At 53.7% G+C, this 15,706-nt stretch overlaps 1 protein-coding gene across 7 annotated transcripts; it reads right to left on the reverse strand.

The window, feature by feature from the left end:
- Positions 1-78: 78 nt before the first annotated feature.
- Positions 79-15,253, reverse strand: RTKN (rhotekin). 7 transcript variants are annotated; one of them, XM_043918436.1, is made up of 13 exons: positions 15,111-15,168; positions 12,347-12,773; positions 6,494-6,693; positions 4,708-4,769; positions 4,557-4,610; positions 4,342-4,459; positions 3,922-4,131; positions 3,091-3,185; positions 2,883-2,989; positions 2,531-2,659; positions 1,673-1,841; positions 1,348-1,452; positions 79-770 (listed from the first exon to the last, which is right to left on the reverse strand). In XM_043918436.1, the coding sequence occupies exons 2-13, from the start codon at positions 12,416-12,418 to the stop codon at positions 436-438; spliced, it is 1,656 nt and encodes a 551-aa protein (XP_043774371.1). In that variant the 5' UTR covers positions 12,419-12,773; positions 15,111-15,168; the 3' UTR covers positions 79-435. The 7 variants fall into 7 exon arrangements, with proteins under 7 accessions (XP_043774371.1, XP_043774368.1, XP_043774370.1 ...); XM_043918433.1 differs by lacking the exon at positions 15,111-15,168 and adding an exon at positions 14,392-15,012; XM_043918435.1 differs by lacking the exon at positions 15,111-15,168 and adding an exon at positions 13,781-14,363.
- Positions 15,254-15,706: the final 453 nt, after the last annotated feature.

A 15,706-nucleotide genomic window follows, 5' to 3' on the forward strand; every position in this document is an offset into this window, starting at 1 on the left:
AGTGAACTAAGCTCCAAGGATAAGGGGCTGTGGCGGGTCCTGACCAAGTCAAGAGGCAATCTGTCCTCAACAACCAGGTGAAGGGTGATGTTAAATAACTTTAATGGTCAATGTAAAAGTCACAAGGGAGGTGTGTTCCCTCCCAGGGCTCTTCAGTGCCATTCTCTAAGCTGGTTAATGCAGGGAGGTAGGGCAGGGTTGGTTCCAGTTTTCTCCCAGGAAGGGTTTAGGGGGTCCCAGCCAGCCCTGGGAATGAGTCCCTCAGCACCGTGGCAACCACAGCTTAAAGGGGCTTCTGCTACCCCTTCTCAGCCTGCCCCGACTCCAGCAAAGGAAGGGGAGGCCAAGCTGGTCAACCAGTGCTGAATCCAGAGCCCAGCTGCACACAGATCTTCTCCTCTTCTGGCCAGATCCTGTTGCCAGCACCTTTTTCTCTCACACTGGTGACTGGAGCCAAGTGTGGGGTGGGCCTTTGCTGCAGAGGCCTCTGGACCGTGGGGATTGCTGCAGGGGGAGAGGGGCAACCAAGCGAGAAGCCCCAGGGGAGTGGTCTGGGGGGACAGCATCCAGAGAGAATGTTCGGGGTCTCCCCCAGGGCAAGGAATGGATCCGGGCTGGAGCTGGGGCCACTGAAGCAGGTGAGCAGGGGCCAGGCAAGGCAGGCTGGTCTGTAAACATTGCTAGCCAGGGTGGGGGCGTCTCCAGCCTCGCACCCTCCCGCTGGGCCAGGATGTCTGTCACCGCTGCGATGTCATCCAGCGGCTCAATAGCTGTGGCATCAGGAAGGGATTGAGGGGAGGGGAGTCAGAGCTTGGGCCTCAGAGCTACTCAGCCCTGAGCATCACCTGTCATTGTAAGAGGAGGAAAGCAGAGCCCGGATCCCAGCTGAGACTGCATTATCCTGCAGGAGAAGCCCCTCACATGGGCCCCCAGGAGCCACAGGTTCTGATAAGACTGTGGCACATGGGGGGAGCAGGTGGACAGGGAGAGGGGAGGAGGCAGAAGTAGGTGAAGAAACCAAGAAGGAGGAGGAAAATTAAAGCATTGCCAGGCAAGTGAAGGGTCAGAGGAAGAGACAGGAATCCACATGCAGAAAGGGAAACAGGAAAGAAAAAATTAGGAAAACAAATCCATGAAATGAGCCTGGTTCTACAGAGTTTTGTTTGGACTTTGGTGGAGGTGACTTTAAGAAGAGTTGGAGAAGGGAAAGGAATCCTGGGTGGGACTTGGGTCCCGAGAGCTCTGCCTTCGCCCACAGTGTGCTTTCTCTGTGTCTCCATTATCTGGGTTCCCTTGAAGCCCCCAGTGCAACTTCCCGTGAGGATCCCACAGTGCACTTCCACTCACCCATTTCATGGTACAAGGACCCCTGCTTGGCCAGCACTTGGGGTGGTTTCCGAGGAGCAGGTGTTTCAATTTTCATTATTTCATCACAGCACTGCTTCCACTGACCTGAGGGGGAGAGCATTGAGGGGGTGAGCTGCCTTCTCCCCTGCTACATTCCCTTCCACACATTCTTGAAATATGCTCATTTCAAAAAGTATTGTATTATTATAAGAATTAGTATAATAAGTTAATATTGTATTAATTATATAATTTTTAATTATAAGAATTATCAAATAATTTTATTTTGGTAAAAATAGCAAGCCCCAATCCAGACCCCTCCTCTTACTCATGTCAAAGAAAAGCTGCCACAGAGCCTCCATCCAGCTCTGCAGGGCTCCCCGACTCTCCGCCTGAAGAGTGTGTATCACCTCTTCCTCCCCATCCTGGTTCCTGATGCTCAGGGTGAAGGGCCCGCTGGCTGCCTGGTCCAGCTCCCCTGCCCGGACTTGAGTGTCCTGTAGGAGAAATCCAAGATCTGCTTCCACCTTCACCGTGGTCACAGGAGTTAGCAGTGACATCAGGCAGGCTTGGTCATCCCTACTCTTAGAAGGCAGAGCTGGTGGAGCTTTCACCAAGCCCTCTCATTTGCCTCCTACTGACCAGCGTGGAAAGAAATGGCAAGAAAGGACTGGAATGAGACAAGTCATCCTTAGTCAGGAAAAGGAGCAGATGGAGACAGGAAAGGAGGGATAGAGCAAGACAGGGAAGGTGATGAGGCAGGAACAGGGACACGAAGGCCCCTCAATTTATAAAAGTCGGCAGGAATGCCAGCACAAGGGCTAGGAAACAAAGAAGGTCCTGGGACTTGGGCTGGGAGAGAAAACCAGGAAAGGGTAAAGGAGATGCAGACTGGAATCTGAAGAAAGATGGGCGGAGGGTGAAGAGTCCTAGACTGGCAATAGAACCCTCTCTGACACTCGGCAGGGGCTGAGGCTGCTGAGTAGAAGGGACAGTCGTTTTCAGTGATGCTGGTGGGGAGAACAAGGTCCCTCGGCTTCCCTGGCCCTGAAGCTGGGTGTGGTGCTGTTGGGGGCAGGAAGCTAGCTTTGATCTCTCTGAGGTCTCTGTGCCCACCCTCCTGGGGCCTGGTGGAGAGGTTCCCGAACCCTGGCACATGATGGCCTCACCACCAGAGACTCGTCACCTTGTTGATTGCGATAGTAAACAGCGGCTCGGCCCCAGGGGCTGTGTCCTCAGGTTGCCGGTAACAGAAGAGGTTTGTGCCTTTCAGGACTCCGTGAACTTGTACCCAGTCCCGCGGCTCCCCAGCTTGCTGCATAAATGACCCAAGGTTTCCTGGGGGAGTCACACCCCCAGCACCCTTCTTCCCAGCCCCCCACAGAAAAACGACTCCTGTCTGCCCACCCTCCTATCTTACCCTCCTTTCATCCTACCACGCCCCTCCTTCCTCCTTCCTCAACAGTTCTTTGATTCCTAGGTCATCTGGCTCTCCTGTGTCTTCTCCCACTTCCCTTCCACTCCTCCGGGCCCCTCACCTGCACCCTGAGGGTACCACTTGCAGTAGGCTGAGTCATGCAGAGAGGCTGAGCCACCAGGCGGCAACACACGCTGCCATAAAGGGGCAGCCAGGCAGGGTTCTCCTCTGGGGGAAGAAGTGCAGGGTGAGGGTGGGCAATGTGAAGGGGACCCTCTGACAGCCCCTCTTCTCACCATCCAGCATCCCGCACATACACACATACTCACCAGGAGTGGCAAGGGTGAGGTCATGTGTGCGGAACCCATCTTGCACAGCTGCTAGGGTGAGCGTGGTATGAGCCAAGAGGTGGTAACGAGGACCACTGCAGGACAGAGAAGTGGGCAGCAGCCAAGTGAGGGGCATGCTGCGTGGCAAGAGCGATAATAGCTGAGCAGGGCTGCCCCACCGTTTAGGCTGCCCCACAGAAAACTAGCTTGCCTCCCCCCACAGGGGTTGAAACATTTACTGTACTCCCGCTAAGTGCTGGGGCCTGTGCTTTAAATATGTTATTCCACTGTATTCCCACAACAGCCCTGTGAGGTTGGTGGCATTCTTTAGTTAATAGACAAAGCAGCTGGAGGCTTAAAGAGGTTAAGAAGTCTGCCCCAAAATAAAACGGAGGTGGTAGAACTTGAATTTGAATCTGCATCTGTCTCCAAAATAAGCAATCTGTTCATTACCTGCAAGGTTCTCAAACTGCTCCTCAGAGACCCAGTGAGTCTAACAGGTGCCTCCAGGTGCCTGTAGGCAACACCACAGAACCTGGGCTATTCTGCTGTAGCCAGGGGCACTCTGTTATCTCCACATAAGGTGTATCCGTTGCTGCAAAAGCAGTGAAGACCCCAGAACCTAGCTCTTCCTGCATTCCTGTTGGTCTTCTCAGTTGGCTGTTTGAAGTACCTGGGGTATGGGCCAGAGTGCCTCCCAGTATGTGACCACTGCTCATTCATATCTGTCTGCATGTCCTGGCATCCATGGAAAATAGGCTGTGCATGCTCAACACAACTCAGAGATCGCCGGTGGCCAGCTGAGAGCCGGGCAGGACGATAGGTGCTTACCCCACAGCCGGGGTGGGAAGCAAGATGGGACTGCTGCCTGAGCCCCCAGCAGTCTCCAGCGATGCTCGGACACGCCTCCCAGAGGAGCGGCCCAGGGAGCTGCTGAGTTTGGTGGCAAGCCTCTTGGGGGCTCCAGCCAGGGCCCCCTCCTCTTCCACACAGGCCCCGTACAGCTCCAGCCGCAGTTCAAAGTCTGGCCCTGCCTCGGCACTGTAGGAATACGGGAGGAAGCAAGGAGAGGAGGATAGTCTGGGCCAGTCCAGGGAGCGGCGCTGGGGTTAGGATGGATGTCGTGCAAGTACAAGACAGCTCCACAGGGAAGGCCCAGCTCCCTCCCTCCTTCTCTTCCTCCCCTCCTCTATAGCTACATGATTAGAGCCTAGTAGAGAAAGCGGGGAGCCACAGGGATGAGGTACCCACAAGAGCACGTTGTTCTGAAAGGAGATGTCTGTGAGGGTCCTGTCCACCAGGATCATCTCTGTGTCCTGAATATGTTCCCCTATCTGCAGCAGCAGGAACACAGCCCAGCGGTGCAGGTCTGGGGGCCGAGAGCAAAACTGGTAATGATGTGCCCCAAGGGGGCCTCCAATCTCAGGGCCACTCCCTTAAGTCTGTCCCACGTGTGTGGAACTCACCGCCTTTGTTCTTGAAATATTCTGTGTCCTTCCACATGAGTGGAATCCGGAGATCTAAGGGGCAGAGGGATAGGAATAGATGTCAAGACAGGACAGGAGATCTTATCACTGGGCGAAGAATGCCAGCAGCTGGGGTAGTTGTGTTTCTTACCAGAAATGCAGATCTGGCCACGGCAGGGGGAGCGCTCAGTGTGTGGCCCACTGTCCGAAGGCCTGTGGGCAAATCACAACATCCTAGCCTGGCCTCTTGACACTGTTCCCCCTGGCTCTGGTTCCCAAAGGCTCTAGGAACCCCCTGGCCCGGGGCTCAGCTGCCAGGTCCCAGCCAGGCTGACATTGGCAGAGCTGAAGGACTGTTAGGGAGAGTTGTCCATTGAACCCAGGAGGTTGCTGGGCTTGGGAATACTCGAGGCACTTAGCTCACACACGCAGTACAAACTCAGGCCACCCCCAACAAGCACCCCTCCTGACCACCTCCCTAGACTCCTGCCAGGAAGAAGTGGGGCTTGAGGAGACAGGTGCCCACAGAGAGACCCCCTGTCAAGGGTTCTGCTCAGGCTTGGAGGAGTTCGAAGGCTGTCTTTTTAACAACAAAAGAGGCTGCTTGTCTCCACCATCTCATCGCTTCAATAAAGGAGGGTACTCGGTCAGTCAGAAAGTCAAGAACCCAAGTAGGGGACATTTGTGTCCCATTTATCACAAATCTCTCTCCATCTCCGCCCCCGCCCCCCCAGCTTTGATTTCTCCTCTACCCTTCTGGCTAGATCGGCTGAACCTTCCCAGTGCCCCAAGTTGCCCAGTCCCTCCACTGCAGGAGGGACATCCAGCCTTCCTCCCCTCCCTGCCTATCATTAGAACTCACTGAGCATGTGTTCCTCTCCTAAGGTGGGCCAGCTTATCCAGACTAATTTACAATTCATCATAATGAAATCAGTGACTTGGAACAGCCTTAAACTAAATGATTGGCACTGATAGCAATGTGTTCAGCTGCCAGGGACTTAGGGTGTGCCACAGATCACACTGTATGGGATGTGTGGGGACTTGGGCAAGGCAGAGCTTGTCAACGGCCACCTCTTAAAGAGACAGCAGACTCACAGTAGAAGCTGTCCCTGCCTGCTTGCTCTTCTTTAACTTTATGCAGCAGCCGTTGAGGGGTTCCTGCCTTCCCCTGGTGTCTTCATGGGTGAACTCTAGAGGCCTCCTGGCAACCTCTCCTTGTATGTGAGCTGGAATGGACACTATGCCTGTGAGGGGCCTGGACCTTCTCCCCACTCAGCCTTGTGGGGTCAAATAGGTTACTTTGCCAGAAGCCAATTTTCCAAGTGATCAATTTACCAAAAAATGGTCAGTTCTCAGAATGATCAATTTGCCAAATATTTTCTCCCACATTTTAGTTTTACCAGAGCATCACCTCAACCATCTCACTACAGTTTTGTCAGATTGAGTCCTTTTAGTACACAGTCTAATTATATGAATAGGTAAGCTTTTACTTATATTTTTTAAATTATTATTTCTCCCAATTTCTGCCCCAAATGAGGCAAACCCCAGGTACAATTAGCTACTGTCTGTTACAGTAAATGACTAATTGGTCATTTAGCAAATTGACCATTTGGTGAACTGGCTTTGAGAAAATTAGCTTTCCAGAAGCTAGACAAACAGGCTCATCAGATCACAGGCACGGCTTAGCAAATTAGCACTTCTGCATTACTGTCCTCAGACTGCCGGCCTTTCACCAGACAAACTGGCTTTACTGGGCCCCAGCAATTCACTAGTGCGCCTCTGGGCAGCACACTGTGGTGATAAAACATCACGGTGTCTTCTAGGTCCCTAGGAAGTCTTCATCGGAAAGTCGTCTTTGAGGTGCTCCACACTCCATGCTCCATATATATCTCCAGCACACCACTATCCCCATAAAGCCTCGCCTCCCCCTTGCTTACCGCCGGCCTGTCTTCTTCAGCACCTGTGCCTCCTTGCGCCGCTGCAGCTCGCCCATGTAGTTGAGGATGCGGCTGTTGCACACCAGCAGGCTCTTGGTGGCCTCCAGAGCCTGCTCTCGCTGGGAGCAGGCCGCCAGCAGCTTGCAGGCCCCTTCCCTCATCCGGATCTCATGGTCTAACTTTCTTTGCAACTCTGTGTCCTAGCCAGAGTGGGGACAAGGAAGAGAAGGAAATGTCAATTGGGGGACAGACTGATGCACCCTTCAGTCCCTAAGGGGGCTGTGGTCAACAAGAAACTGATGAACATAGGTTTCAGGCAACTAAAGGGCAGGGACTCAGTCTCAACTTCAACTGCCCAGGAATAACCAGAGAAGCTTTGTAAAAATACAGATGCCCTTCAAGAGTATAAATTTTTCAGCCTCTTTGGAGCACAATTTGGAAAAATCTATAAAAACTACAAATTCACATCCTTTTATCCAGCTCTGCATCATCTAGGATTTTACCCTACAGATATAGTGACACTGGTGGGCAGAGCCATATTCATTGCACATCAATTTAAAACACCAAGATTAAAAGTCCTTCAATAGGGCATTGGTTAAATAAGTTATAGTACATCTATACCACGGAATATGAATATTGCAGACAATAAGGTAGGCATGTATGCAAAAATGAAACAATATTCAAAATATATGAAATGAGAAGAGAAAGCAGAACAGTATTACAGCATGCTCCTATTTGGGCACAATATTTATATATGCATATCCATATCCATGCTGCTGCTAAGTCCCTTCAGTCGTGTCCGACTCTGTGTGACCCCATAGATGGCAGCCCACCAGGCTCCCCAGTCCCTGGGATTCTCCAGGCAAGAATACTGGAGTGGGTTGCCATTTCCTTCTCCAATGCGTGAAAGTGAAAAGTGAAAGTGAAGTCACTCAGTTGTGTCCAACTCTTCGTGACCCCATGGACCACAGCCTACTAGGCTCCTCCATCCATGGGATTTTCCAGGCAAGGGTACTGGAGTGGGGTGCCATTGCCTTCTCCAATCCATATCCATAGATACACATAAAATAGTGGTTGTGGGGCTGTGAGCCAGGAATGGAAAGTCAATTTATGATACTTTATAATATGCTTCTTTACTACCATACTATTGGAAATTGTGTTACCTTTTAAAAAAATTAAATCTTCTGATTAAAAAAAAAAAAAGTCACCAGGCTCCACCTCACATTAGCAGAATAAGAATCTCTCAGGAAGTGGGGCATGTGTGTTTTTTGGAAAGTTCCCCAAGTGACCTTGAGGTGCAGCCCAGGCTGAGAACCACCACCTAAAGGGAATGGCCACAGATAGTAAAGGCCACCCTGGGTTACCCCAAAGACTCAAGTGATGAGAGAGGACATCTAGTTGGCAAGGGGTCAGTGGAGAAGCATACTCCCTACAGTGTTCACCCAGGCTGTACAGAATGCAGTACACACCCCACATTTTGGAACCTGCCACCTGCTGGCTTTCTGAGTATGGGAGGTGAAGACAGAGACATGAAGGCAGGTGAAACAGGAGGTCAAGAGCGAGTTGCTGAGCAGGCACTTAGCAAATGCCCAACGTATGTTATACTTGGAAGGAGGTGGGGGCGGGGAGGAAGGAGTGTGTACTTATTTTAATGATGCTATCTCAGCCCCAGTAACATTCACCCAATAATAACACTAGAGCATCCCTGTGCTGTCAAAGGCTTCACGTTTGAAATCCAGCTGGGAGGTGAGAGATGCAGACAGTAATGGCTGCTCTCTAAGTGCCAGGTCATGGCACAAATGCACTGTCAGGAAACAGACCCTATTTGTTTCTGGCTGAGGTGATGGGGAAAGCTTCAGAGCGCAAGTGGAAGACTAACCCTATTACAGTGTATACAAACCAGAAGCAAGCCAAGTGGAGTCATAGGGTTGGAAGAGGAGGGTGAATGTGACTGCCCGACATCCAAACCCGTCTTCTCCCTCACACCAGCTCTCCTTCACACTCTGTGCCCTTACCTCTGTACCTGACGGCTCCAGCCTTCAAGTCTCCAAGACCTGAGCACCCTAAATTGCTGCTTCCAGGAATTGCCTTGTCCGACCTACCTGCTGATTCTTCCTTCCCTACTTGGGCTAGGCCAGACTCTCATCACCTCTCACCTCATCTCATTGCCCTCACTATCCACGTTTCCCTTCCTGCCTATTTATAAAAACAGGCCAACGTGTGCAATGCCACCTCCACCAGAAAGCCCTCTCAGACTACACAGTTGGCCCCACCTCCACATGCCTGCCTGCACCAGGGTCCCACCTCTGCTAAGGTTTGTTGCTTGCCCACCCCCATCTCATTCTGCATCCAGCTTCTACCACAAATGCCCCAAACAAATGAGGGGGGTAGGGCTGAGCAACATCCTCAGGCCCCCTCCTGACTTGCCTTTTGGTCCCAGCCCCAGCACTCACAGGTTCTTCCCTAACCCCATCCATTGCACATGCAGTACGATGCAGGCAGTGTGGCTGGTCCTCTGGGGAACCTCCCCGCCTGCAGTGAGCGCCGATGACATCAGCTCCCAGCTGTCTCGAGAGTGAGCCACAGGCAGCCCCTTGTTCCCTCGGTGCGCCTGGGCCCATTAGGCTCCAGCGGCAGCGTTAACCAGAGAGACCGAGTGGCAGAGGGACGGTACCTCCAGGAGCACTGCCCTCACCCTGGAAAGGGCTCCAGGCTCCAGAGCTGCTGGAGACCAGGAGACCCCTCCACGTTACAATTGCTCTCCAAGGTGACTCCTGGCCTCCACGTTACAATTGCTCTCCACGGTGACTCCTGGCCTGGGAGCTTGCAGGAGGGAGGATGGTATATACACTGGAATACATTGGTATAATGGGCTACAGACAAGTCATGGCATCCAGCCCAGATGAGCTGGCCCAGGGGCCCAGACACCCTGTCTACCACTGCCCCCTCAACCCTCTGGTCTGAATCCACCCTCCCACGCCCCACAGTGGAGAATGCCCTAAAAGCCTCCCATCCATTGGGCAGACCATCTTGGGAATCCTGACACAGGATCTGGATCCCAGACCTTCACCCCCTCTCCCTACCTCAGGGATAGCTCCATGTCCCCTCCCTCCCCCTCCCCCCCCCAATATGCCCTCTCTTCCCAAGCCAGCAGTACTTTCACCAGGCTCTCCTGGGAAAGAGCCCTCAGTTGGATGTCAGCGGGACTGGGTCAGGACCCAAGGGGCTGAAGAAGGATGAGTCATGGCCCGAAACCCCAGCACATACTAGGCCCTCTCTGGACATCCTTTCCAGTTCCTCCCACCCTCTTCTGTCTCTGACTTCCTGCTCTGCTTCTCATCACCTTATGATCCTTTTAGAAACTCCACCAGGGCTAAATTCAAATCCTGGCTTAGGAACTTAACTAGCTGAGAGAACTTAACCTCTGGGGGTGGGGGTAGGGGTAGGGGGTGGGAGTCGGGTATTCCACCTGCTCCATAGCACTGTTTGAAGATTAAATAGGAAAATCTAACTTCTACCTGGGCCCAGCATTCCCACCTCCTCCTTACTTGCACCTTAAGTTGCCTTCTCTAGAAAAATCTTCTTGAATTTACACTTTCACAACTATCCCTCTTGCTAATCCCTGAAACATCAATGAGTTGGGGGTTGGAGAACTGCTGAGCCTCCCAGGGAAAGAACACAGCACCCTCAACCAACCAATGGATGAATAAGAGATGATTAAATGGACATGGGTTTGGGTGAACTCTGGGAGTTGGTGGTGGACAGGGAGGCCTGGCGTGCTGTGGTTCATGGGGCCGCAAAGAGTCAGACATGACTGAGTGACTGAACTGAAAGTGAAATCTAAGCCCCCTCTTCTGTCCCAGAACTTGGGCAGGGCTCCTATGAAGAACAATTATATGGAGGGGGAGGGATGAAGAATTTGAATACTTAAATACCTAGACCAGCCATGTCCAATAAGATCATTCCATCATCCTACAATGACGGAAATGCTCAATAGCTATGACCACATGGACCAATAGCCATATTTCACGGGCCACATGAAATATGGCTAAAGTAATTAAGGAACTGAAAATTATTTTATTTAATTTTAATTAACTAAATTTTAAGTGTAAATAGACACATGTAACTAGTAACATGAACAGTGCAGAGGACTAGGGATGGCAAATAGATTTTATCTCATGTGCCAACACAAGACAATAGGTAGTGTCAGAGTCCCATTGGAAACCTTGGGCAACTTTCTGCATATTAGAAAAAGATGACCCTCACTAGGCAAATAACTTAGATAAAGGTGTTTCCTCCTCACACAGCCTGAAACTAGGCCAGGACTCTTGCCACTATGCAATGCCCTTGTGAAGGACACAATCTGCATAATTTATGCCAAGGTTGTGCTGAGAAAGATTGTGAGGCCATGCATGGATTTGTTGGTGAAGAGTGAATAACAGACTAGCAATGTCTATCATTATCCAGGGAGTGGGGACCAGCTTGAGGGTGCAAAAACTTGTGATAAATCCCCCTCTGAGCTAGACTCTACTGTCCGGCCTCTGACCTCCCTCAGCAGCAACCCTCTGCCTGGTCCAGGCAGTTACCGCCACAGCTTCCTCTACCTTTCCCACCTCTGTAAATGACCACACTCCCAGCTGCTTAGCCACTTGCCTGAGAATCATCCTGGAGCCCTCTTTTGGCCTCAGCCTCACGTCCAACCCATCAACAAGCCCTGTCAGATCTCCCACCATCATTTCAAATCCACCTCTTTCTCCCTATCTTCACCATGAGCATTTAATCCTCACCATCAGGGTCATTCCCCAAAGGCTGTAATGACCTCCTAGCTGGTGGTCACCCCCCCCCCCCCCACCGCCGACCCCTACCTAGCCTGTTCCTTTCAAACAGAACAGCTATCATTTTAAAACATTAGGTGAGTTGTCCCATATGCTTAAAACCCTCCATGGGCCAACATCACACTTATAGTAAAATCTAAATGACTTGTCATGGCCTTCAAAGCCCTGCATAATCTGGTCCCTGCCCACCAGCTTGACCCCAACCAGTATGTTTTAGCCACACTGGCTCTCTTTCTTCCCCAAACATATCATCATCATCCTCAATTAAGGTCCTTACTCTGCCCTCTGTCTGGAAAGCTCTTCCTCCCATCTTTACATATCTTTATCCTTCTGGCCACAGCTCAAAGAGTTCACAAAAGCCTTCCCTGACTCCTACATCTAATGCTGCCTCTCCTACCTAATGTTTATGATACCCCCGTTTTTATCATAATTTCATTGTGAGATTATTTATGTGTTTGCATGTTTCTAGGTCCCCTAGAGTGGACCTTTCCTGTTTTGTTCACTGAGGTGTTCCAATATCTAGAAAGCAGCTGGCATATAGTAGGTGCTCAATAAATGTGATTAAGAATAAATAAATGCCTCCAACTAATAAAAAAAATTTAAAAAAAAAAAAGAATAAATAAATGAATAAACAGCTCCCTGCCATCTTCAGGGCCACAGAATCCTTACATCCTGCCCTAGAATCCTCTTCCCCTTCTCTGGTAAGGCCATCTCCTGTCTGAAGATCACATTCACAGTGTACTCTCTTCTTCCCACACCTAAAAGGAACTCTCAGCCCCAGAACCCACAACCACACAAACCCACAGAGCTTCCAGAAGTAAGGGTGAAGACCCTGTTGCCAACGCAATACTCTAACTCGCAGAACTGAACCACCTGGGTCCCCAAGTAGCACCCAAAGAAGGGCACACAGAACCACCTAATCCCTCTCCCCCGCGGAGCAGGCCCAGCCGGGGAGGGCAGCACAGAACCGGGGCTGGGATGCTGCGGAGGAGGCGCACTCCAGGGGTGGGGGCGTTACCTCCAGGCTGAGCGCCATCTGCCGGATGTAGAGCATATTCAGGTCCTCCAGGATGTGCAATCTGTCCTGCATCTCTGTGCCCCCTGGGCTCCCCTTCCCTTGCTGACCCCTCAGAGGGGTGGGGCGAGCCAGCCCCACGCTGCCCACAATTCCTCTCCCGCTGCTCTCCTCGTCTTGAAAGAGGTGGGCAGTTCTTGGTCAGAGGGCAGAGGCAGCCCCTGTCCCTCTCGTGCTCCAGTTAGACCCCTCTGGCTGCTGTGACAAAGTCTCCTTGCCTACCGCTGTTCCAGGGCCCTGATGGAGCCAGGCAAGGGAGGAAAGGAAAGCGAGGTGAGGATGCGCAGGGTACCCGGAGAGGAGGCCAGCTGCAGAAGGGGCTCTGGGCACAGAGTGTCCAGTCTTGCTTTGGTGGCAGCTGCTCTCCCAGCTGTGGAAGAAAAAGGCTCTTTCATTCCGACTCTGGCCCCTCCCCAGCCCCCGCCCACAACCCTGGCCTGGTGGACAGAGAATCTGTGTGCTGTAGGGTGTGAGGGGCAGGCACAGCTGGAAGGGGGCCGGGAAGGGACAGTTCATGCAGGTTCTGTGGAGCTGTGGGGATTGTCAGGAGGTTGCTTTCTGAAAGGGTTCGGGCTTAGTTTGAGGAAGAAGAGGGATAGAGGTGGGGACTTGATTGCGTGAGCCTAGGAAGTGGGACAGAGGGGTCATTGCGGCCCAACCCCCAGGGCCACCTCTTCCAACTTGGGACCTTCATCCAGCCCGCCCCACCCTGGGTTCACAATTACCTTGCTTTTCCAGCAGAAGGGAGGAGAGGGAGGGAGAAAGGCAGGGGTGTGCCTGGCTGCGCTGCCCCCGCTCCCCTCTGCGGGCCCCTTCCCTTCCAGACAGGAAACCAGCCCCGATTCCCAGCCAGCTGCAGCTTTGCCACCACCGCCCCCCTCCACCCCAGGCCCACGGAGTCACACTCCGCTCCGGGGCCCAGCGGCTCCACTCCGGTTCCTCCGCGATGGCCCCCAAAAGGCCGGGCTTCTCCCGGGGGCGGCCCCAGCTCACAGGCCCCTCCTCCGGGTCTCTGGGCCTCGCCCCTCACTCCCCCACGCTGGCCCCACGCGGCGTTGCTTATGCGGGACTCGACAGAGGCCCTGTCTCCCAGGCCCACTAGCTTCTGAGTCAGAGAAGGCCTGGGAGTGTGGGACATGGGTGTGAAAGAGCCTTTGTTCTGGGCAGGCTGTGGGGTAAAGTGCAGAAGCCAGAACTGGAATCCGGGAGGAGTGAGGAAGGCCCCCTCACTTAACCCTTTCCAGGACCGGCAGCGAAGGAGAACTGACCTGGGGGACAGCCTTTGCTGTCGCCACGGGCCCTCTCAGTCCTAGCTCAGCCCCCGCATCTTTCAGCCCCCCCTGAGCCTCTTTAGGGAATTACAAGTCGGGCTCAGACCTGGGCAACGTGTAGAGTAGTGGGCCAGGGAGGGAACTGTAGAGGCTGGACTCTTCTTAGGCCACAGAAAAGGAGGCTGAAAGCGTGAGTGTGGGAAATAATCCCAAATCGTTAATCGGGAACCCCTCACTTCCGATTCCCCCAGCCACAGAGGAGCAGTTGCGGAGAGTTTCTGCGAAGGAGGCCGAGAAGTCAGGACTGACGATGGAGGCTGGCCCAGACGGTAGAGACGGGCTGTGGGATGCGGCTGGAGGCCAGGGAAGGAGCGGGCACCCCGGCCAGGAGTCTTGTTAGAGCCCGGCTAGTTGCACATCTCCAGGATGCCCAGAAGGGCTGCCGTAAGGCACATCTTAGGAATCGAGCCTAGGACTCCTTAAACTGAAGTTTTTCCAAGCGGAGGCAAATCATCCCATGGGCCAGAGAATGTCTGGGGTGACACGGCTGGATTAACGTGCAGACGGTCCGCGCCTGACTTTTTAAGTCAACAACCTCTGCTCTGTACCCGACCCACCGCGTCTCCGCCCCTCGGCGCGCGCGGGCGGGGCGGGAGGCCCGGGCGGCCCGAACTGCGGGAGCCGGGGGAGGGGAAGGCAGGGACGCGGGTCTCTCACCTCCGGCGGGTCGCTTAAGAGGCTGAGTCGGAAGCGGCCGCGTTTGAACTCCATCTCCAGGGCAGAGCCCCTGGCCACGGTGACCCGGCTCCGGTGGTTTCGGGAGAACATGCTGGCGGCCCCGCGCCTTTGCCTGCCTTCTGCACTCCCCGCGCCGCCCGCTCTGCCTCGTCCCGCAGGCTTCTTTCCCTCGTTGCCCTTCAGCTAGTCCGGCTGGGAATCTCCCGCAGCCGGATTCCCAAACTCCGCCTCCGGAGACGACACCTGGGCCGGGCAGGGCGCGGCACTCTCTCCCTCCACCCCCCCGCCCCCGCCAAAGGCCCGGGCGGCCGGGCCAGTCCCGGGCTGCAAGCAGGCCTACACCTCGAGAGCGCTGAGGGGGCTCGCCGCCGCTAGCGGAGGGGGGTGCGGGCGCCACACCTGGGCGCGGGGCGGGCCTAGAGGAGCCCCGCCCCCAAGGCTGCGCCCCCTCGGCGAGCCGGACTACCTGCGCGCGGAAAACCCCGAGGCCCGGGGATCACCGCGAGTCTCACCGCCAGGCCCTGGGGCCGCGCCCAATCTCACCCCTGAGCAGCCCCTCAGGGTTTCAGCTTCCTACGGCCCCAGATGTCCCTTCTTCGTCCCCCTCCCCACTTTAAGCTCCCCTCCGTCCCTCGTGGCCACAGTTCACCGAGCAGGGCTTAAGCACGTCTGATAACTCTGCTCTATTCGTTACTAACCGTGGATCCTTGACTGTCAGGGAACTTCTTGAGCTTCATTCACTCTTCTCACTTGTGCAGTGAGGATTCAGTAATCACCGCGCCCCTCAGGTCGCTATGAGGATTACACACGAGCAGGAGTGCCTGGCACGAGACAAGCGCCCCCTAAGCGGAGCTATGAAGAAAAAGGGTAGGGTGCAGCACCTTTGTGCCCTTGGATGGGGCACCAGCGGCCTTCGGTTCCCTGGACCCAGACCTTGACTGCCTTAGAGGGTGAGGATATCCGTTACCTAAGATGGGCTCTCTGCTGCTTTGCTGGGTAGCTGAGACCGGGTTAGGATTCTTAGCTTCTGCAGAAAAAGGGGCCCCTCACCACCACCCCCAGCTCTGTAGGACAGAAGGAAATGGCAGAGGATTTGTTTGCTGACCATAGATGAGGAATTCCGGGGATTTAGGAATTTACTGGGGAGAACGAGAGAGAGAGAGAGAGAGAGAGAGAGAACGGTTCCTTCAAAGCTAGAGCCAGAGAAATACCAGAGCCCAGGTTAGAACTGCTGGGCTATGAAAAATTACTCAACATTCTTTTAGAAAACCTGACTTAAATTTACTTTGGCAAA

The sequence above is a fragment of the Cervus elaphus genome, chromosome 11, assembly GCF_910594005.1.
Source record: "Cervus elaphus chromosome 11, mCerEla1.1, whole genome shotgun sequence".
NCBI lineage: Eukaryota > Metazoa > Chordata > Mammalia > Artiodactyla > Cervidae > Cervus > Cervus elaphus.

Bases quoted from the DNA above. Each gene is read 5' to 3' on its own strand.
- RTKN (XM_043918431.1), bottom strand. From the start codon at position 14,502: ATGTTCTCCCGAAACCACCGGAGCCGGGTCACCGTGGCCAGGGGCTCT. The intron at 2,660-2,882 runs GTGAGGGGCCCG...TCATTTATGCAG, and splicing joins GTGGTACCCTCAGGGTGCAG to CAAGCTGGGGAGCCGCGGGA. The intron at 1,453-1,672 runs GTAAGAGGAGGG...TCTCCCCCTCAG, and splicing joins GCAGCTTTTCTTTGACATGA to GTCAGTGGAAGCAGTGCTGT.